Source organism: Aplidium turbinatum, chromosome 14, assembly GCF_918807975.1.
Source record: "Aplidium turbinatum chromosome 14, kaAplTurb1.1, whole genome shotgun sequence".
Classification (NCBI taxonomy): Eukaryota; Metazoa; Chordata; class Ascidiacea; order Aplousobranchia; family Polyclinidae; genus Aplidium; species Aplidium turbinatum.
This window is the reverse complement of record NC_137485.1, coordinates 4,806,485-4,829,959: the sequence shown is the minus strand read 5'-3', so window position 1 is coordinate 4,829,959 and position 23,475 is coordinate 4,806,485. Positions and strand designations below refer to the sequence as shown.

The 23,475-nt window shown below is 36.6% G+C and overlaps 1 protein-coding gene across 1 annotated transcript; it reads right to left on the bottom strand.

Annotated features, from left to right (window-relative positions):
• Nucleotides 1-1,242: 1,242 nt before the first annotated feature.
• LOC145782829 (uncharacterized) lies at nt 1,243-21,757 on the bottom strand. The gene is made up of 9 exons (XM_082594595.1): nt 21,263-21,757; nt 20,242-20,361; nt 8,439-8,536; nt 8,204-8,286; nt 6,944-7,093; nt 6,297-6,405; nt 4,018-4,136; nt 2,110-2,221; nt 1,243-1,747 (listed from the first exon to the last, which is right to left on the bottom strand). Exons 1-9 carry the CDS (start codon nt 21,755-21,757, stop codon nt 1,675-1,677), a joined length of 1,359 nt encoding a protein of 452 aa, XP_082450721.1. The 3' UTR covers nt 1,243-1,674.
• Nucleotides 21,758-23,475: the final 1,718 nt, after the last annotated feature.

Below are 23,475 nucleotides of genomic sequence, written 5' to 3'. Positions count from 1 at the left end.
GTCAAAGGATCATAAATCTTCAACATAAATCTTAACACAAACAATGCTTTGAGAGCATTTTGTGTTTCTCAAAACACTGTGTTTTTATGAGAACACAGTGTTTCTCAAAATACTGCGTTTCTCAAAGAACTGTGTTTCTCAAAACACTGTGTTTCTCAAAATACTGCGTTTCTCAAAGAACTGTGTTTCTTAAAACACAGTGTTTCTCTGAGAACATTGTTGTCTCAAAAAACGTTCAAAATCTTTCTGTTGTTATTTATTTTTTGATTTAAATAATGTTACTTTATTGTCAAGTACCTGTTTCTGATACGGAGCAATTACTATTTTTTTAAAATTTTCCAATTTACAAACAACTTTTTTTGTTTGAAGACAATTTGATCATTAGTGAGCATCGTCCGCCCCGTTAGCTCAGTGGTTACGCTCCCGGCTCAAGATCACGCGGCGCTGGTTCGAGGTGTGCGCTTGAGCAACGCATTTCAGGACTGCTCTCCATTCAGCGGCACTTAATGAATGGAATAATTCCACGGCAACAACACTTCAACAATCGGAAAACTTCACTCTGCCAATCTCGATAACCGGCCCTGTTTCAAGAGCCTCTACAAGTTTGCGAAACTACCAGGAATAACCTACTAAGGCTTTGTCAGTCCGAGGATAAAGATTCAAAACCAACCAACCAAGACACAATAGTGGAATGAGATGCACAATATTGAAGAAAATTATTAACTTGCATGATGCTCAAGTGATTGAGTTTGTCAAAAAAGGCAGAAAATAAGTAGGTAACCTATTGATGGCAGATTTATAAGCAATTGTAAACGCAGCAGCATTTTGTGAAAAAAGGTGGAAAAAAGAAGCTATCGAATTCAATCGAAGTATTTCTTGCTTCCGTTCCACATCCGGTATACCTGACAGCTTTTAAGAAGCTATGAACCATAAGCAGCGCATTAGTTATTTTATGTTTGTTCAAAACATAAACTTTGTTAATGTCGTAAATTGGTAGTCTGACAAATAGTAAAAAGACGTCACAATATACGAAGCAAACCTTCGGTCACATTCTTTGCATGGCTGTCTGGCGTGTAAAGCGCTGAAATCAACGTACAAGACACCGGGCTATGTGAAAACTCCTCCTAGTAGACTTCCACACAATCAATTAAAAAATCTAATTGACGTTGATACAACAAAAAACATTCGCGCAAAACTTGTTTTATAACAAAAACTCATATAACATTTCGATGATGTGTGTTACGTATATACAAAAGAACAAAAATTATTACTACATTATGTACGAAGTTGAAGCTCCTACTAACTAAAAGTCGAAAATACCTGCTTAGTGTGCCATGCAGAGACAGCAGGCACACGCATATCACTTACAAACAACAAATTTTAAAAGAAAACTTTTCCTAAAACAATAATTTTGAAAACTGGAGCTATAGTTTTGCTCACGTTACAATTGTGATGAAACTTGAAAACAAGAAATTTGCATTGCACGATACGTACCCAGCCTACAAGTCGGTCCTTTTTTACATTGATTCAACGTTTGCAAATGATAGTTAAACTACAAACCACCACGATGATATATTATTACATCATAATCTAAAGAGCCCACGACAAAGGCGTGATGCAGTTTAAAGTCGTTTTAAATGTAGAAAATGAAAAAATATTAAGTTGTTTGTTTAACTACAAACGGGTTAAAATGTCTTCAAAACGACGTTTGTCTTGAGCAACTGTTTCGACATGTGGTTGTTTATTTCTGCAAATATATAAAAAAAAAAAATTATCAATGAAATAATTTAGAAAAAAACAATAAATATATTTTGTTTATGTAAAAGTAGGCTAAAACTTATATAAAGTGCAAAGATTTATATAACATCCCAGCAATTTTGTTTATATTCGATAATTGGATTCTATTTAAATGAGAACCTTCTAATAATACGAGTGAAACAGACTGTTAAGATAATTAAAAGTAAATAGTATCTGTACAGTATTTGATGTGAATTGGTCTGCTTGGATTTTTTTCTTAGCATTGAGTTACTTTTTAGTAGTATTAATTGTATTTGTTGCTTAACAACCCAACAAGCATATATGTGGTTTTAAATGTAAAAAAATACTGACTTCTGGTTGTTAGACTTTTCTTCGTAAAATGCTTCAGCTTCTTCTATTGTTTCCATCAAATAGCGTCCGTTTGTTTCAGGGAAGCCCAGTGATATTACGCCACCAATGATTGCTAGCAAAAAGTTATTTATTTTAGGATTTGACTGACAACAATGAAATATCAAAAAAAGCGGAGTAGGGTACTACACTAAATTGGCAAAATCAAGTTTATTGCGCAGCTTTCGCCACACAAGTATGGCTTCATTAGTATTAGAATCCTATTTAAATAGATTTTTGGAACTTTTAAAAATTTATTACTATGATTGCTTTTATGCCGTCGCTTAATAATACACTAAATGGTATTTATATCACAAAAAGAATGTTCAATGCTGAAAAAAAAAAACAATTTAAGCTAACGACTAATGAGTCTATTTTTCTTTTATTTAAACCTTTCAAGGTTTTGCCACCTTTTCCCGTTCGTTAACGTGCTGGTAGGTTTATATCGATTTTTGTAGTTAGTATCTTTTTCGTCACGGACGCGTTAATGACGAAAAATAAAATGATTGATTGATTGATTGATGATTGTAGCACTTGATTCCAAGCATTGACTGCCTCTTGCATGAAAAGTTTCCAAGATTCTCTGTTGTTTGCTTTGTGTATTAGGTGTATGTTGGTGTTAGTTTTGTCGGTTTGTTGGTTTAAGTAAGTTAATCGTTGTCTGCCTTGGGCACGCTTCCCCTCAATTTTGCCTGTGAGAGAGAGATGTTCTAACTTTCCTTTTCGCAGCACGTGTCCTAAAAATTGAAGTTGTTTTTCTTTAATATTTTTTAGTAAATTGTTTGTTTGTTTGACTTAATTTAAAACAGTTTGATTGCTTTTTCTGTCAGTCCAGGAAATCCTCTGCATTTTTCGGAATGCCTACATTTCAAACCCACTTATTCTTTTATTAATTGATTTGGTAATTGTCCAGGTTTCTGAATTATATTTAAAAATTGGATAAATGTAACACTTCAATACTCTGAATCTGGTTGCGAAAGATATGTTCTTGTTGCATAATATTGTTTTCATTTGCTGGAAAAAAGCTTTTGCTTGAGCAATACGTATATTGAACTCCTTATCATCTTTGGCTTCACAGTTTATTGTTGTCCCAAGATATCGAAAACTTTTTACTTGTTTTAAAGTTGTTCCATTCATTTTAATTTGACAGATTGGAATTTCACTTTCTTTTTTCTTTGTGATTACCATCGTTTCCGTTTTCTTTTCATTCATTTCCATTCCAAATTCTTTACTTCTTTCATTTACTTTGTTCAACAAATTTTGTAGTTTTGTTTCATCGAGGTATATGTGGCCAAGAGTTTACTATAGTAGGTCGGCCAGTCCTGATCTACAGTGCCCCACCATCTTGGCTGCTTCGGGTTAATCCTCAGCATTACTAGTTCCGCCACGTAGAGGCGATGGTGTTGGACTTCAGAAAATGAGTCTATTAATTATTATTAAACTTGTTTTTTCAGTTTGAGCTCATCCTTAAACAGGATCAAATTAAAATAGCAAGAAACAAATAAAACAAAGCTATAGAAATAGTTTCTAAGTTGGTTGGAAGAGGTTCGATCTGAGGTTTTGCAAGATAAATCATCGCGTTATAAATAGTAAACGGCACTGTTAATATAATAGTTGATCGTGGTTCCAATGATGGCGCGTGGCCAATTCGCTGTGAAATCAAAATCAATCAATCAAACCAAAAAAGACTTATTTCAATAGCTACGCCAATTTTCCAATTATTCGTTTGCAGTACATAATGAATTGGGCCTACAACACACCGTTGGCGATCCCTCCTGTAATGAGACCGCGCAAAAGTGAGCACTCCTGCAATACGATCGCTGTAATAAACCGAGCATCACTGCTTTCCAATCCGTTTTTTTTTTAACTTACCAAGCACTCCAAATACAACATTTGGAAGCCACACAACATAATCTTGCAACACAATAAAGTATGGAGCTATGATTCCAGCCACTCTTGCAGAGAAGGATCCAATTCCCAACGCATTGCTCCTGCAATGCAGAAATAAAGTTAAAATTGAATCATAATTTCACAAAAAAAAAGGATGAAATAATCTTTTGATAGGTATCTAAATCACAGAAAATCTTGATATGGACAACTTAGTTGCATTGGATGTCTTGTCATACAAATAAATTTATTTTTACGCCCATCAGTTCAATTTTAACAGCTAACAATCGATTTTGATTTGTTAAGTCATCTACAAGCAGAATTGCAACTTTATTAACTCTTTCTATTTGAAAAAGCTTAATTGAAGATGATTTGGATTAGATTGGACGGGAAAACTTTTTAGCTTACAAAGTAAAAATTTCTCAAATTTTGGCAGGCGGAAGTGGACAAGCTGGCTGTCTAATTTAGCTGGCCAGCTAAACACTTGTAATTTAACTACTTAGTAACTATTAGCTTAAATCAATCAGCACTGATTCTGCAATACCATGTGCAACTGTTAAACGTTTGAAGTTTATACAATTACGTAGCAGTGGGAGGGCGCAAGCGTTGGCTTTTCAATTATGCAAACCTGGTTCGACTCTGGCTTCAGCTGGTTGCTAAAAACACCGCTCACCTCTACCCAGGTATAATAAATTGGGTGGGCATACAGGAATTGCTGCAGGAAAGGCGGCCGATAGAAAGAAACTGGCCACCCTACTTTTCTTAATGCCGAAGGCTTAGTATACAACGAGAATTTTATCTCCTCACACCCGACACTTGAATCAAGTATTTGACCACCTTACAATTGCATAACTTCACTGGACAAGCTTTTTTAAATCGGAATGCCAACTTTTTTTGAGTTTACCATTCTTGCTACGCTGGTCCTTCAACTTAATCTAACTTAAATAGATGATATGCGCTTTTGATAGTTAAATGATTTGCGCTTTAAGTTTTGTCTTCAATTTTGGGACAATTTCCAGGCCGTTACTAAATAAATAGCTGTAATTGAATAAGTTTTGAGGTCCCCGGAAGAAAAAGGTGGAAAAAATATGGAATGAATCCCTGTAATCCCTGGCTTTCAAGACGACAAAGACCTTTTAGTAAATCGCATCGGCACAAGGACGATTTTTAATAAAAAAGTGCTGCAAAGGAAATTGTGATTGGGAATTACTCTGAGCGATTGCTGAAAAAATTATTTTTTGGCGTCTGGCAACTTTGAGACAGATTGTTTGTGTGTGAATTGCAGCACTTTTGTGAGATCTATTGCATACGAGAACCAAGAACAAAATAAATTGATTTGATGATTAATTATTATTATTATTTATTTTTTTATCTTAACATCTGGCGGGCCAGATAGGCCTAAAGGGCCGGATTTAGCATGCGGGTTGTCGTTTGGCCATGATGGTTTAATTTTTAGCATCGGTAAATTTAAATCGATTTTTAATTGTACGAGATTGTAAAAACCAAAATGTAAAAAAAACAAAGTTGTTCAAAAATAGCTTTTAATGCAGACTAAAAACGCTATAAATAAAATAAATTTCAGTAGAGCCATCTAGCTTAAGAATCCAAATTGTGAAAAAGAGGTTTATTGGCAACAACAAATTCATCTTTAACAAAAAGCTACAATTCTGTCTATAGCACAGGGACGTACAGCTACAATGAAGGGAGGCTTGAGAGAACAATCGCCTCCCCAAAACTTTATCTTGTTGCTCTCAAAAATATGTTTTCAAATTATTATAACCTTTAATTGATATTGTATATGCTGAATAACGTTTCATATTTTTTTGGTTGTATTGAGTGGTTATATGTTTGAACAAATTTGTTATTTCAATCATTAAAATATTGATCACTCCAAGAGTTGCTTTTGCCTCATCAAATTGTCTTTCTAGCTATGTCATTGCTGTAGTAGCAACACATTCATCTTTGCAATGCTATGACCAGAGCTATGACGCTTTCTACTACATATTTGTTTGAGTCAATATACAGCAGCTGTGACCAAACTGCAGACCTTTGGCTTAGTGTGATCCACCAAGCGTTTTGGTATTACCAGTATCAATAAATTTTCAATGCAACTGTAGGCCTATGCTGAATGCATGGTTGGGTAGCCAAGCCGCTGACAAGAACCATTGTGCTGAAAAATACATCGATTGGCCTTTATGTGGATAAATAACATTATGTATGGCCAGCTGTTGAAAACGTTTGTACGCTATAGCTATATAACCTACCTCAACAAGGTTGGGTACAGCTCAATGGTAAGGTTGTAAATGGTCGAGAAGGAAGCTGATATTCCAAACTTGGCAATGAAGGCAAACACGACACCGAGAGTCATCAGTCCTGAACAAGATAAGAATAAAGAAGGCATTGTGACATATCAAACATGCGCAATAATTAATTTACAGTACTATGACAGCTTGACAAGATTAATTAGAACAGAAACTAGCCATGAAGACTTTGAAGGCAATCACTTCTTTGTTTCAATCAAAAAGTATTCTTTCAACTCGAGTTCCACGCAAGAGCAAATCCAAATGTAAAATGACAAGTTAAACCAGTCATTCAATCCACAAACAATGCGGTAATGTTTCAATATATCAATTGTACAATGATTACTATATTTTATGAATTACTTATGCATTGTCTTTTTTATACAAACAAACAGAACTACAGTATACTGCTTAAACAATGTCGACATAAACGTGAAAATAAGGCAAAGTTTACTGGACAACTGCCAGACACAGAAAAGGGTTAAAAATATAGGAACGGCCATTAGACAAGGTGAGAGGTAATTTAATGAAGTGAAGAAGAAGAGCTGCATCATATCGTTCGATCACAAACGGCCAAGAATGACCACCAGCTGATACAGGTTACTACTTACCTTCGTCATTTCCGGCGTATTCATTGACTACAACACTGCCTAAAAGTCCCAGCCCGGCCACGAAAAACGACACAGAAATCAAAATCCTCCTTCCTATTCTGATGATCAGCAGCATGCAAACGATGTTTGCTAATATGTCAAACACTCCATCTGGCGGACAAATATGAATAAAATAAAACTTTGTTTCGACAAAACAGTTAAACTGACATTGTGATGAAAGATATAATTGCATCTAATCGAGCAAAGCAAAAAATAGGACAATGGCTATAATTTTGCAAAAAACAAGATTCCTCAAATTTGTTATAAATGGATACCACAAGTATGAAATTGTTACTGAAGTATTTATGCAGACAAAAAGCATAACACAATAAACAAAAGAAAATGAACACAACAGTGCTTGATATGAACGACTCGGTTACATGTCTTGTAATGCAAATGAAATTATTTTCACAGAAGTCAATTTAATAATAAACAGCTAAAAATCGAATTCGATCTGCTGGCAGCTAGATCATCTTCAGCTAAGCTTATTCAAATAGAATAAGTTTAACTTATATTGATTAAATTAGCTAACATTTTGCAGCGGCGGCTAAAATCAGCTAAAATCAGGCTAAAAGCGGTTAAAATCAAGAAAGCCATTTGTACGCGCTGCACAAGACCTTCTGGCAGCCTCTGGTGGAAGCCCTAGCAAACAGTGGTGCCACGCGGCGGGGTGTAAACAATGGTCAAGCAGCACGTCCCCACTTCGCCAAGTATTCAGATCCCCGTCCGAAAACCAGCTGGGACATGACCTTTCTAGACTTGCCTCATCAAGGCGTAACCGTTGGTCACTGGTGTTGGACGCTATGGTGCAGACATGTTGCGTTGGGGCTTGGCAGAGAGTGCTGCTTGTGAGTGTGGCGAAATGCAGACGGCAGCCCACATTATCAAGGATTGCCGGCTATATAGATCACCCCATGGTATGGAAGGCCTAATTTCCATCGATGACGACACCAGGCAGTGGCTAACCAACGGATGCCCTGACAAATAGCGACAATACGAGAGAAGAAGAAGAAGCTAACATTTTTATTTGAATAAGCTTAACGGAAGATGATCTGGCTGCTAACAAATATAAATTGATTATTAGCTGTTTATTATTGAACTGACTAGTAGAAAAGTAAATGTGTTTTTGTTGCAATACACAACAACAAATATTTTCAAGTTTTGTTAAGAAAATGTAAAACCGTTAATTGTATTTTAAGTTTCTGGTTCTTCTGCTTATACTTAGAGTGTTGTTGACAAAGATGTCACCAGGTAGAGCTCCGGCGTTCAGGGAAATCCCATAATAGACGAAGCTGTTGACGAACCTATGGGGAAACAAACTCGTTCAAATCAAACGACGTAACAACGTTTTCAAGTACAACCAACTCTCAACGTTTTGTTTTGAAAATGCAACTATATAAAAGGCAGTTCTAAAAACGACATCCTTGTAATTACAAAGAACCATCACATAACCCACCAGTTAAACATAACGCTTAACGTCATAATGAGCATTCGACGCGTTCTGAAGAGATCAATCAGGTTGTACTTTGTTCTGTCTTTTTCGTTAAATTCGTCCTGGCAAAACAATTTGTTACCAGCTGCTTTTTTTATGACTTATGATAATATAGCAATATCAAAAGATTCGACGAGGTTGGTAGGTTGGTGTAAACAGTTTTGGATCGTTGGGTTTAATACAGTGGTACCCTTTCTAAGCTTTTTTTCGAACACGCCTCCTTAAGCAATGATCATATAGCAGCTATATGATCACTATATTATAGCTGATGGTTTGTGCTTCAAACAGTTTTGTGCTTCAAACTCGAATTCATACAACTTACTGTAGCATCAAAAGCGATTTAGACTTTGTTAATTTCTCAATTATGCTACATTTTAGTGAAATACCTTAATTTACTGTTAAGCAACTGGATTTTTAATGCGAGGTTTTACTTCAGGGATTGCACAACCTAGCCAAAGTTATCAACTTTCAACTTGGTCTTGTCAGCAACTGCAGTAGAAAATGTAATTATAGACATGTGGAACCGAACATTGTTAGTATTTGAAAATGCCGAGTGAGACACATTATTGACCCAAAAAGAATGTCTTTTTAGACATTCTTTTTGGGTCAATAATGTCTGTTTAGACCAGGGGCGTGCAACTGTTTATCGCAATGGGCCACAACGTACAATTATAATGATGCTGAGGGCCAGTCTATCGAATAACACATGAATTTATATAAAAAAACTATTTAATAGAAAAGTACACACAATCAAGTTACACATTGAGTGAGTGATTAATGAGATGTCTGATATATTCTCTGTCCAGAGATCTTGCCAATGTCAGCTTTGACGGAGGAAGTGGCAACTCGAAGTTGACTTGACAAGTGCTCATCCGTAAGCTGATTCCTGCATTTTGTCTTGAACAGCTTCATTTTTGAAAAAGAACTGCTCTCATAGTGCAATGCTATCATGCTATAATAATTATCAGAGTGTTTTGCACGCTTGATATTGTACTCTTTCATTACTGCTATAGTGTTTTGACAAATCAGGCAAACGACATCTTGATTGTGTTGAACAACGAAGTAATTTATACACCACTCATTGTTGAACTTCCGCCTTTCATAATCAACCTTCCTTTTCTTACTTGTAGACATTTTTACTATGCTAAGCTTTTTGTAAAATAAATATTAATATATTCACCACACTGCACCCATAAAGTAAGATTATGTTACTGAATTATTGCCAGAAGAACAAGGCGGTTTTCTACAACGCTTACTAATGACGCAACAATAATGCTAATGATGTAATAATGCTAAAAGTCAATAATGCTAATGATGACGTTACAAATAACAACATCCTCCGATCTAACAGTGAAAAGTATTTAAAAATAATGGGCTACTTGATAAAGAATGTGCGGGCCACGTAAATGGGTACCGCGGGCCGTGCTCTGGCCCGCGGGCCGTATGTTGCACGCCTCTGGTTTAGACATTACTTTTAAAGAAATAAAAAAGAGTCAAAAGGCATGTAAATTTCACTCTTGTGTGGAGCTACATGTACTTGAGAGGTTAACTGTTATTTTTTTATTCACTTGTTGATTCATTCATATCAGTTTGTATCCTCTGTGGATCCTTCTCTAGTATCATGGGCCAATCCTATAGATGTTTGCTGGTACACTCCTTCATTTTCTTTGAATTTTTAAAGATTTTTACATTGAAAATTCCCTTTTGTCAATTCATTTCCATTGTATTGCAACACAATGAGGTTTGTTGTGTCGATTGTTTGCACCTAACAAGCCTATGTTATTCATAGGAAATTGATAACTACAAATTTTCAACTATGTGAAAATATGGAACAGTTGAAACACGCTCACCTCATGTATTGTATAGTCTGTAGTAGCTATACGTACTGCCAGGAGCGTTGACAGGGGATTCTCTTGGATCAGGGGCCGGAAAAAAATAGGAGCTTAGAAACTTTCATTACTTCTTCTACTAAAAAAAACATACAAAACATCAAAAAAGGCGTAACTCATCAAAACAACCGCGGGTTTTGTTGTTTGGTCACAAGGAAATGTTTTGCGAAAAAACTGGCAATTTTCGAGTTGGTTCTTGAAAGTAAAATATTTTATGATAAGCTATAGCGCCCACATCAAACTATTGTTACATCGATTCAACTTCTGCAGACGTTGAATCAACAATAGAAAAAACTGATATGCAGTCTAGAATATAAGCTGGACATAAATTTTGCAACCGATTTTTAAACTGAACATCATTTGATCATAATGAGGTTTATTATCGGATTCACAAACTGTTTTTTTTTTCTCTAGAAAAAAAACAAAAAACAAACAAACTGGCATCTTTGTTTTTCATGTGGGTGTATTTCAAAGAGGGAATGTACACTGTACACTGTACACATGTATTCTGTTGCAACGTTGCTGTAGTGGATTTTGACAAAGGCGTTTTTGTAACAATGCCATGGATGGGAACTGGAAATTAACTACGAAGGTAGATTTTTAATGGACGTAGCCTAAAGCTTTTTGCCAAAAGAATTTGAAGAGTTTTTTTTGCCTGCAATGCGTATTTATCTTCTGCATGAACTTTGAGATAAATCAAAAACTATTTGGGCAACATTGAAATACAATACCTGTATCTGTCCATGCGTGACAAATTCTAAAAACTTATTTCGTCGGCCGTCGAGTGCTGCTTTGGTATTTGCATGCACACGAGCTGTGAGAATTAACAAAAATCAAAAGCTCTGCATAAATTTTGCTTGCAGCTACAGTTCACAAGCCAGACAAATCGTTTATGTAAATGAGTCAAGCATGCAGAATACTCGTATCATTCCACCGCAATTTAGGTTCCGAAAATCAAGCAAAATGGACAACGTAAAGTTATCAAGTGACTCAGTCAAACGCAAAGCTTTTTGAAGAAAAATTGCTGCTTGTATCTGATACAGCAAATCAATCGGTTAGTTTGCATTGATTGAACGTCTACAAACACCGAATCAATAAAACCGAGGGTTGCAAAACAATTGTCGAGTAGATCCAGAAGTGGTTTTGGTACGAAAATGCAAGTTATTTACCTACAGATTCCTTCCTTTTTTTAGTGTTTTGTTTGTTGTTTTTGAAGCCAACATGCGAGAGAGCTAACGGCAGCTATGGAAGGGTTAGTTTGAAAAGGTTGTGGCGGTTATGGTTGGCTGGTTCTAAGTTTAGCTTTGTGAATAGCATGAAGCATGGACTTCTAAATAGTAGCATCTGGACTGGAAACTCAGTGGGCAACATGAGGCCAAACAGTTGGTACAACAGTGGGCCAACAGGGTTAGTTACTTGGCTGTTGGCCCACTGTTGTACCAACTGTTTGGCCTCATGTTGCCCACTGAGTTTCCAGTCCAAATGCTACTATTTAGAAGTCCATGCATAAAGTCAAAGAAATCCTTTTAGTATGGCTAGGTATTGTGTGGCAAACTTAACAAAATTGTGACATTCGTTGTTTGTTGATTGGCTTTTGTTTGCAGAAAGCATGTAAGCTACTTGGCTTTGTACAGACACTGGGCGTTGAAGCTTAAGTTTACCATTAATTTTAAAAGTAATCAACAAAGTCAGTTATGTCAATTTGAAATTGTTTACTTAGATAAGGCTGTAGCCACCTTAAAAGCAGCTTTCTCAATTCCTAGAATGCACAATTAAATAATATAAAAATATAATAACCAGCAAGTGAAGTTGATTGCAGATAACATCAGCATTGTACTTCTCGTCCAAAGGTAATAGTTTAACATAGCAATAGCAAACGATTTATTTTAAATACAATTTTAATTATGAGAATTGTTTAATAGACCTACACAACAAAAGCCGGGCACAAAGACGTATAGGTTTTAAACAGTTTAACCCTAATAAGGTAGCAAAGTACGGAATTCTTTTAAGTCTTTCAGCACCCATTTCTTTATTCCACGACAGAAGTGTAGGTTAGAAGTCAGTAAAAATATTTCAGTTGCATTATATGTGTCACCGAAGAAATGTTAGTTGGTTGGTTTTTGAATCTTTATCCTCGGACTGACAAAGCCTTGATAGGTCATTCCTGGTAGTTTCGCATACTTGTAGAGACGCTTGACGCAAGGCCGGTTACCGAGATTGGCAGAGTAAAGTTTTCAGATTGTTGAAGTGTTGTTGCCGAGGAATTATTTCATTCACTAAGTGCCCCTGAATGGAGAGCAGTCCTAACACTTTGCTCCTCAAAGGGAGGCCAGATTTGGCCCCCCCCTCATATTTCCTTTGATTGCTTGAAGCACAGTAACGCCATGCACTTGGTTTTTCTTGACTTTTCCTAAAATTGCCAGGCGGATCTGATGATATTAAATTTGATGCTAAAAGTTGTGTAGTTTTCTTGTAAATTCAAGATTTTGGTGAATTTTTGCTATTTCAGGCTAACTTCCAGCAAAGCGTGAAATGGATTACATTGCGATGACAAGCCATAAGCTCATAATTGCTTTGTGCATCGATATGCGCGAGCAGAGAGAAACATCCTCTTGTTTTCCTTTGTTTGGTTTGACCTCAATAACACAAAGCGCGTTATTTCTTATGCCACAAAAGAAAAGCCAGTGATCACAAAGCTGTTAATTGGAAACAATAATAGCAAACGTTTTTTTGCGTTATCAGCTCTACGAACAATAGCAATCCATGATCAAAATAGTAGGCAATGTAGGCCACAAACTATTCAAAACAGATGTTTCAAGCAGATAATATTCATTGACGAATAAAAAACGTTGCAATAAGAAATCTACCCTTGGGTAAAGACACGAAAAACCTGGTTTCGAATTAAACGTTCTATGGAAATGCTCTCATTGGCAAAACTTGCAATTGAGGAAATGTATCACTGCCAATGCTTTTGGGAGAAGCCGGAGAAATAGCGTTTTTGCAAACAGTAATTGTGAGATACACTCAAAATTATGAGATAGGCTCCATTTACACGTAGCAGCTAACTCGATGGCTACATGTCCCTTCCCTGCTTTATGTTGCCTACTTGCTGTTATGTCTTGCATTTTTGTTTCACAGTGCACTGTGTGTTGTTCCAAAGAGCGCAAAATAAACATGATAATGCCTTGTCTTACATTACAAAATATACATTACAAAATATTTTGTAATGTAGAAGAGGCATAAAGCCAGGCGTCACATAAGACAAACAACGAATCAGCTTTCTTGATCATTGATTCAACATCTGAATACGTTACACCAATGTATAAGAGGCCGGCTATTGTGAAGACCCGCCATTTATAAACGATCCGATTATACCAAAAGTGAGACAAACTAGTGGATCAAAGAATGAATAAATAATGCTGAGAAAACTAAATCCAAGTGACGAACAATACCGATGTCTTCATTTATCTTGGAAAAATGCTGCCTAAACTTATCAACAAAAAATACAGTAAATAACGGCAAGGACCCGAAAGCAGAATTTGCTCGACTTTGGCATGAATTTAGTCAGACATCTAATAATTCCACACATACAATAACGGGCTCTCAACAGCTGTAAGATACATAATCAACCTGGTTCTGGGCGGTTTGTGTAACAGTTTAGGGGAAGACACTACTTGAAATGATGCACCACACAAAAGATTTTCAATGAAGACTGAGTCTAAAAACAGATGTGGATTGTGCTGCACAATGACTTCAAGTTTAGGACAGAAAAAGCACAAAAATATCACGATAAAAATAAAGACCTTGTGGGAAATTTTCGAGAATCATAACACGATGCAAATACCATAAACGCGTAGTTTACATGCTGCCCTAAGCTGGCCGGTAACTACAAAGGTAGACAATACAGGCAGTTGATAATTCGATAACAGCGTAATAAACATTATTAAATAGATAGACCGACAATTTTCTTTTACAAATGTTTTACGTCTAATAGTAAATTTTCCCCAACAATTTTTGTGAAGCGCTTGCAAACCACGGTTTTGTAAAATAATTCATTATTATTATTTTTTACTTCTCGGATGTTGTAAAACGTCATCAGCAAAATCACTATAAAACATTTCATTACTTCAATGTAGTAGGCCTATGAATTTTTTATAGAATTGTAGCCACGTTGTTTCAACAAAGAAGCCATTTTTTGGAAATATAAAGTTATAGAAAATAATTTGCAATCATGCAAATGTTTGGAAAGAATGTAGGAAGTCTTCTCACAGTCTGGCACAAAATGATTATGTTTATTGTATCTCTGCAATATTTTTTACGACAAACTTTGAAGCTTCGTTATAATCATTTTTATCTTTGAAGTCAAAAGTTAATTTTTTTTTGGCCAGAAACATATTCGCTGCCTTGCTGATGTTGTCGGCTTTAGGCGTATTTTTTGTGCTTCAAACAATAAGGACCCAGTCAGCAATCCAGTCCTTTTACATTGATTCAACATTTGTAAACGTTAAATTTATGTAGATATGCTGACTGTGGGTTATTTCACATTTCTTTTGTTTACGCATGATCCTCAATTCGCAGTTGCATTGTTTCGACGCTGGCGGACTAAAAATGTATTTCCAAATTGATTGACAGAATCTTCAATAAAAAGTGAGCTTCGAACTTAGCTTTGTTGATGTAAATGCTGTATTTTTTGTGGATGTAATTTATGAGTCATGTTTATAAACAACCGCAAGCGAAATGACTTATGATGCAGCCTGCATAATATTTGTGATGCGACTTGAAACAAATCCACAATTTCAAAAGCACCTAATTTGAACTTAGAAATTTCAGATAATGTCAACAACTTGTTCAACTGTCTTCTCTCTACTAAAAATATTCATACCACAAACTCAATTGTAGACCTAAAATACACAAACGAAGATGTAAACAGCTATTCAAGCAGGCTAAGGTGTTACTTATGAGAAGTTTTGTTCCCTAAAACTAGAAGCTAGCCATAAGTTTTGGAAAGCATTAGTTTAGGACAAAAATGTAAAAGAACAAACGCAGTTTTTTTTTCAAATTGGTGTAACAATATTACTCTGATTGTAACTATTTTAGAATCAATGAGTAGCCTACAATAAGATTTGCTCGCAAGGCGTAAATCTTTATCAATGCAATGATTCGGCACACCGCACACACACTTCGTGCGGTTGATCGAGCTCTTTGTTATTCAGAACTTTGCATGAAATCGGATTAGCATGGTAATTAAATAGCGGCAAGATAAATCAAAATTGTCGTTTTTGGGTACCTTTGCAAAAATTGAAATATCAAGTTTAACATATAAAATTTTGAAATAAAGATTTTTCAAACTTATAGACAAATGATTTTTTTTCATACCAGTGCAACTTCTGTTGAAATTACACCAGCGGATAACACGTAACAACTGATTGAATTTGATCCAAAAACGGCCCCCCCTTGAGCAGTTAACTTCCAAAAAAAGGTTGAAAAGCAAAGGGAGTCCTAAAATGCGTTGCTCACCACGAGAGTCGAACCAGCGCCGCTTGATCTTGAGCCGGGCGAGTACCCATTGAGCTAACAGGGCTGACATATTGAAAACAATAGTATCGTAGTTGGCACAAAACATTGATTTGCAGGGACGTAACATTTCCTACAATTGATTGAACACTTCAGTGGCGTTAGGAGAGTGGCTTTTAGAGCAAAACATAACTTCTTTCGGAAGTATAAAGGCAACGCGAAGAGAGATTCCAACTGAAGTAAGAAGTGTTGGAAGTCTGGAAAAGTTTTACTGTTAAAAGTAAAGCTGTTGCTGATCAACCAAGCATCATAAAACAAAAACAAAAAACAGCAATCTATAGCCTAAGCTGCACGACTGCACTAAGCAGAGAAGGGCCCGGTGTCCGCAGAAAGCCCGGCTTCCTAAGTAAGACACTTTTAGAAAACAAAAATACTTTAAAATATATGTGTTGTTTTCTTTGTTTTCGCTTTTCCTGAATAAACTCTGTGCCCCTAAATCATCTGGGTCCCGAATCCAAAAGTCCCCCTGAACTCATTTTTCAAAATTTGTTTGATTAGCTTGTTTCAAATTTGAGTTGTACGTGTGACATTCAATTCAAATACCACGTGAACATAATTGGACAGAAATAAACCACCATTGTCACATTCACCAACGATTTGCAAAGGACCTAGTAGCCTACAAATAGGCTACAGTTGTTTTAAAAGCAACGATGTTTGATTGCGACAATATCTTCTTCTTGAAAGGTAGCGGAATACCTAAAATGTTTGGTTCATTTTTTTTTTAAATTCTCTCCTATTTCATTTGGTAACAAATTTGGCTTTTCATTATTTTTTAACAATTTACCTTTCAATTTTTTAATTTGACAACAACCTGTAATGTTTTTCCAATTTTTTCTCAATTTTGTTTACTCTATCTAAAGTCTATCTAGCCCTTTCCTTCCCGAATTATTATTTTGGGCGGGAAAATTTTTCTAAAGCGCTCATGAGGTAGTAATGACTTCAAAAAAGAAAAAATGAAAAAAAAAATTATTTGTTTATTTTATTTAGTGTTACCGAACGGCAACGCTGAGAAGGAAAGGGTTAGATGGAGCTTAAATTGTGAAACTTTTTAGGCTTATGCGGCGGGGTTGATATAAAATGTGACTTACTATATTGCGGTGTTGTTTAAAAGTGATGTTGATATTTCAAAGTTGTTTGGCCTTCTTCTTTGCTTTTTCGCTGAATTTCGTCTCAAAGGTCTAAAGAAGAATTTCAAGGGTTTTTGAAAGAAAACTTTGACTTACCTTCAAATGTTAGTGAAGCGTTATGGGATGGTGAGTTCGTGAGTTTCGTATCACGTTTTGCCGAAAGTATTTTTGTGCAAAACGTTTTACTTTACTTTTCGTAATATCAGAATTTTCAAGCTAACGATTATTGCTTTTCAATTCGGCGATTTTGCCTTTCTTGCTTATAAGAAATTTCAGGCTGCTTTCAACTGGGCGATGGTAGGCCCCCTGTGGTGATGGCCCTGGTAAACAGTCGGTTTTGCTGCCAATGCAGCACTGACAGTTAGCCTGCTTGATTTGCAGTTGCAATCGGTTATTTGCCAGCAATATGTTTGCGTATTCCAAAAAGCTTGTTCAGTATAAAAGAAAACTTTAAGTTAATTGATACTTCGTACTTTTTTAATTTTGTCACTTTTTGTCTTCGATATTGAAACATTGTGGTGGAGATAGGACATGACATAGCACATGACATCGCACTCTTCGTCATAGCACATGGCTAGGGAACAGTGTTCCGAAAGCTTGTGCAACTCGCTATAACCACAGCGAACTCGCAGCATCAAGCTAAAACAAGTCGTTAATATCTACATTGTAAAATACAATTTTGGTAAAGAGGTCACTTTCTTCAACCACAGACATATACAACCAAGCAACCACACGGCATTTAACATAATCCATTAAAATTGAACATAAACTATAAGCTACAAACGTTTTCGGCCATACACACGTTAGCCCTTATCAAGTAACAAAAATAATAACTGCTTATCATATCTACAATGAAAAATGAATAACTGATCTGAACACTGGATTGAAAACGAAATACATACAATGAAACGGCAGAGCAAAGGAGACAGGCACATCACATGACGTTTAAATTACGCGAAGCAAAGACGCATCATATGACGCATCAAGAAAAGACGTTGAGTAAATGAGAAGCGCCTGAGGCAAACAACGGCTTTGCTAATAAAATCAGACAATCCTGGCCTCAACACACGTTTCATTGTATGTATTTCGTTTTCAATCCAGTGTTCAGATCAGTTATTCATTTTTCATTGTAGATATGATAAGCAGTTATTATTTTTGTTACTTGATAAGGGCTAACGTGTGTATGGCCGAAAACGTTTGTAGCTTATAGTTTATGTTCAATTTTAATGGATTATGTTAAATGCCGTGTGGTTGCTTGGTTGTATATGTCTGACATTGTAAAATATGGACCATTGTTAGCATCGAAATTACTCTTCGTCGGGCTAAACAAACATTCTCGCCTGGCCATATTTTAATACCTACTCAAGCTTTAACTAACAGCTAATTTTTTTCTAACAGTAAACCACCAAGAATCTGTATCCTGAGTAGCGCGTAGTCGTATCTATGGTGACACTTGTGACTTTAGAACACAAGTGGCTTGTTGTTTTATGTGGCATTCACTCTTTTCTGATTTCATGTTCTGTTGAAATGGAAAGTGTAGGTTACTGCTACATTACGAAAGGTCGCTGTTACATGCATTAGATATTTTTCTTTTCATTGTGGGAAACGTTGTTTTTAATGGACAACCACCAGTATGTACACTGTAGACTACTAGACTGTAAATGGCCTACGTCACGGGCAGGCAGTTTTTCTTGGTCAGATAAATTACAAATCCAGACAACTAGCGAAAATTAACTTTGTTACACTACGTGTGTAGCCTACTGAGTATCTGTAAAGTTTTAATGTTTTGTAAAATAATTTGTTACTGTATGAAGGTTTAATTTTATTCCAGCATAATTTGTTACTGTATGAAGGTTTCATTTCATTCCAGCATAATTTGTTACTGTATGAAGGTTTCATTTCATTCCAGCAGTATTTTTGTAAAATCTAAAATTCAGTCTAACATCTTTTTCATTTTTGATTTGTCCATGACTGTTGATAGAAAAGGTGTTAACGCTAAAACCTGTAAACTGACCTGATAGTCAAAACTTGAATAGCAAAAGTGTAAAAAAATCTATCATATTCTGACAGAGTATCACTCAGCGAGGGCTAGTTGTTGCGTCATCTTGCACAACTACAATTTTGGTAAAGAGGTCACTTTCTTCAACCACAGGCATATAGGCTACAACCAAGCAACCACACGGCATTTAACATAATCCATTAAAATTGAACATAAACTATAAGCTACAAACGTTTTCGGCCATACACACGTTAGCCCTTATCAAGTAACAAAAAAAAAATAACTGCTTATCATATCTACAATGAAAATGAATAAATGATCTAAACACTGAATTGAAAACGAAATGCATAAAATGAAACGGCAGAGCAAAGAAGACAGGCACATCACATGACGTTTAAATTACGCGAAGCAAAGAGGCATCATATGACGCATCAAGAAAAGACGTTGAGTAAATAAGAAGCGCCTGAGGCAAACAACTGTGTATTGAGGCGAGGATTGTCTGATTTTATTAGCAAAGCCTCGTGGATTTTAGTGTCGAATTCGGTGGAACATTTACGCATAATTCTAAACGACTCCAAGGATGGTTTGTTATTTGAACATGTTTGGCAATCGAATATGTGGTCTTTAATGGCACTTTGTTTGTTCAAATTAGTTAAATCTAAGTGCTCCCTCACTCTCGTGGCCAAATGCCGCGTAGACATACCGATATATGTACAATTCGCGTCATGCGAACAAGTGAACTTGTACACGACATTTGAACACAAGTAGGAGGGAGTCCTAGATTTAAGCTGAAAATAATAGCCAACTTTGAACGTTTTATACACAGGAACAATATCCACGTTGCACTTCATTTTGATAAAAGTAGACATATTACTGACAAAGCGTCTCGATGCTATACCCACAAAGGGAACCGTAAGAAAGTTTTTCCATTCACGCTCGTCCGCTTGAGAGTGCGTAGAACGTGAATCCAAAAATCCCCTCAGCATCTTATTGAAAAACCATGTGGGGTAGTTGTTCGCAATAAAATAAGACCGTAAACGATTGACTTCATTATTAAAATTAGAGCAAATATCTTGTGCTCGCTTTAGCAGGCATTCAATTAATCCAGATTTGTAGGTAGAAGGACATACAGCATTAAAATTGAGAAGGAGGTTGGTATTGGTTGGTTTTCGCCAAACCCAAGTGTCAAATTTGTTTTTATTAATATTAATTTCGACATCGAGAAAGGAAATGGTCTGGTTGGCTTTTTCTACCGTGAAAGCTTTATTAGGATGTTGCGAGTTGAGAATGTTGAGAAACTGCATACAAGAATTATCATCATTAAATATGGCAAAAACATCGTCAACATAAGGTAGGTTCATTTAGGATGGCAGTTCACATCAGTTTCAGAAAAAATCTTTTTTTCAATATGTGCCAGAAAGAAATTAGCAAGCGTTGGACCCAGAGGCGAGCCCATTGCCACACCATCAATTTGTTTATATAATTTGTCTTTGTATAAAAACATACAAACGTACCTTCGGTGGCGATGTGCAGCAGTTTTATAAAAATTTCTTTTTTGGTAGGTGGTTGGTTGGGTTGGTCTTGCGAAAAAATACAATTGGCGATAATGTTTATAGTTTCTTTTAAAGGAACATTGGTGAATAATGACTTTACATCGAAACTAACCATCAGTTGATTGGAAGCACACTGGAATTTATTGAGTATTTCCAAAAAATCGTTAGTAGAGTTGAGCATGTAATCATTCGGTATATATTAGTCCAGTCAATCCGGCTCAAAATAGGGCTTGACCCACCACTAATTGCAAATGTTTTGACCCATACATTTTCTGAAAGCTTACATCATACAGAATAACATACTGAAAATCTGCCACGAAAAATTTAGTGGAACACCCCTTTTAGGGGTAAAACAAAATGGCCGCCATATGTCCCAAAAATCTTCATTTTAACGTATCTTTTCACCTAATTCGTGTAATTTAGTTCTGTAAAAGAGCTCGTTCTATATTTCTGGTACAAGGAATTTATAAACAGACACTGGAAAGTTGAAAAATGAGATAAAAATTTGTCCTAATAAAATTTTATAACAAAATATAAAAATAAAATGGCCGCCATGAGTCTCAAAAATTTTCGTTTTTCCTTATCGTTTAACCTAATTCGCACAATTTAGTTCTGTAAAAGATATCAAACAATTAATAGTTGAAACCAAGGCATCATCATCAGAGTCAATGTCTTCCATTAGGCCTAATGACGAATTTGAACATGACCCATGACATTCACCACATGCAACTGTACATTCTAAACCAGATTTCCGGCATGTGCATCGAAATGTAGAACAGCCGGTCTTGCAGTTGCAGACAATCATTTCCAGGAACTGAGATGGAGCTGGAGGTTTGTCGGTCATCACAGGCACCAGACTGCCTTCACTAAAACGCCAACCCCACTGTTCCGGTGGCACATCTGTCTCATGACCCAGCCACATCTGCACTTGATGATATACCCAGAGACTGTGAAACCTCGCTGCTGATGATGTGGGGGGAAGAGAACATGGGTCTACTGCAGTCGCACTTCTTGCTGTCTTTCCACAGAAAATTTGATATCTCAGATCGTCAAGATTGTCATCTTGCCTTCCATTGTACATGGCAATTAGAGCCAACTTCCCTGCTTTTACAACATCATTTGCATTTGCAGAGAATGACATGAAAGTTGCTGCAGCTATTCTGAAGTTTTTATCAGTTCTTAGTTTTGTAACAGCTTTCTGTTTGCCTATTCCAAATACCCTTGAAGAGGTATCACATCCCAGCAGTGCATGGGCAAAGAGAAGCAAAGAGAAGATTATTTGACACAGTGTCTCCAAGAAGTTTTCTGGTGACTGAAATGTTCCAGCGCTTTGATGGTTTTTTAGTGCCCTTTTTAGATGCTGTTTGTAACCAGATGTTGTGTGTAGTATTACTCTTCTTGTAATGTATGAGCAAAATCAGAATGTCAGTATCACTTGCTAAAACTACAGTGTCTTGTTGCTGTGCAGATGACATCGTGGTTTCTACTATCAGGACATCTGCATCTCCTCTGGCATGGTGGACAACACATCCTGCTCTTTCGAGTCTGTCCCCTATCATATAGATTAGTCGCTGTTTATTTTTATGGTTAGCAAGAAAGTCTTCCTTTTTGGTTTGGAGCTTCATTGATGGATCGAAGATTACTTCAGCCCCAATCCTACCAACAGTTCTTCGGAAGTGAGCACCATCTTTTGTGGAAGGCAAATCTGTGTAACCATCAAACTCAACAATACAGGCTCCATATTTGGACATCACATAATCAGTGTACATCTGCATGATTTCATCCCATGCAGCTCCTTTTGTCCAAGGAAGTTTATGGAGCAGGGCACCTCCATCTAGTACATGCTGGACTAAGGGCTTAGATGGTTTTGGAGCAGACTCAATTGATGAAGACCACAAGAAGTCAGCCAAGGAGGCCTTGTTGGTTGGTCTAATGATGGACGTTGATTCAATCAAAGCTGATGGAAATTGACAAAGTTCATACTGGAATACCTCTGGTAGCTGATTCGTTGTTGTGCCAGCACAGACTAAACGTTGAAATAGAAGGATGGGATCAACACTCACTTCCCTGTCCTTGACTTTGACCGATTCTTTTGCACCCATGGTGATGGCTTTGTGTTTCTTTCTGAAGGAATGCTCAGTCACCCTTACTCCAGGCATTAGTGCAAGGATTTTCATACCTACATCCCATGCTGAGTCACAGTTGACACTGTCATGAGCTGCAATGCCTTTCACTATGCTTCTCAGGCTTGGTGGGCCATCCTTTCGAAATGGATTTCTCACTGTCATATACTAAATTAGATTTTGAAGATCTTTCATATCTCTGCTCATCCTTGCTGGGGTACTCTCTTTATGTTGCTCACTGGTGAGAAATTTCACCCCTGTGAACTCTTGCATGGTTTCATTTACTTGGGCGCATGCTGGTGCAGATAGAACCCAGATGAGTCGTTGTGTCTCTGTCAATCCACGTCCCCTTGTAAGTCCACCCCTTGACTTCAGGCTCCTCATTAAACATTGTTCGATTGTCAGGTCAGTCCAGAGACCAGCCCAGCATCTGTCTGTGCGACGAACAACGTGATGTCCTTCCATGAAGTGCTTGTGGACAAGAGGCATCTCACTCTGAAGTTTGGACATCTTGGCTAGGTACAAGTGGATACTTTTCAAACAACAAACAAGAGTCAACAAGCATTTTTGACTGGAACAGATGATGCATCTGCACGCCTAAGCCTAACTGTAGGGGAGCAGTAATAGCATTTGGTCTTGCTGCTTGCATAATAGCCTGTCCAATAGAAGCTATTTTAGGGTCAGCATTCTTGCTACAAACCATAGTCTGAAGAAATTGAAGTAGGGACTGAGGTAT

Coding starts and splice junctions, on each gene's coding strand:
- LOC145782829 (XM_082594595.1), bottom strand. CDS start 21,757: ATGTCATTCTCTGCAAATGCAAATGATGTTGTAAAAGCAGGGAAGTTG. Junction 8,537..20,241: donor AAAACAAATTTGACACTTGG/GTTTGGCGAAAA, acceptor TTGTTTTGCCAG/GACGAATTTAACGAAAAAGA. Junction 8,287..8,438: donor TTAAGCGTTATGTTTAACTG/GTGGGTTATGTG, acceptor GTTTCCCCATAG/GTTCGTCAACAGCTTCGTCT.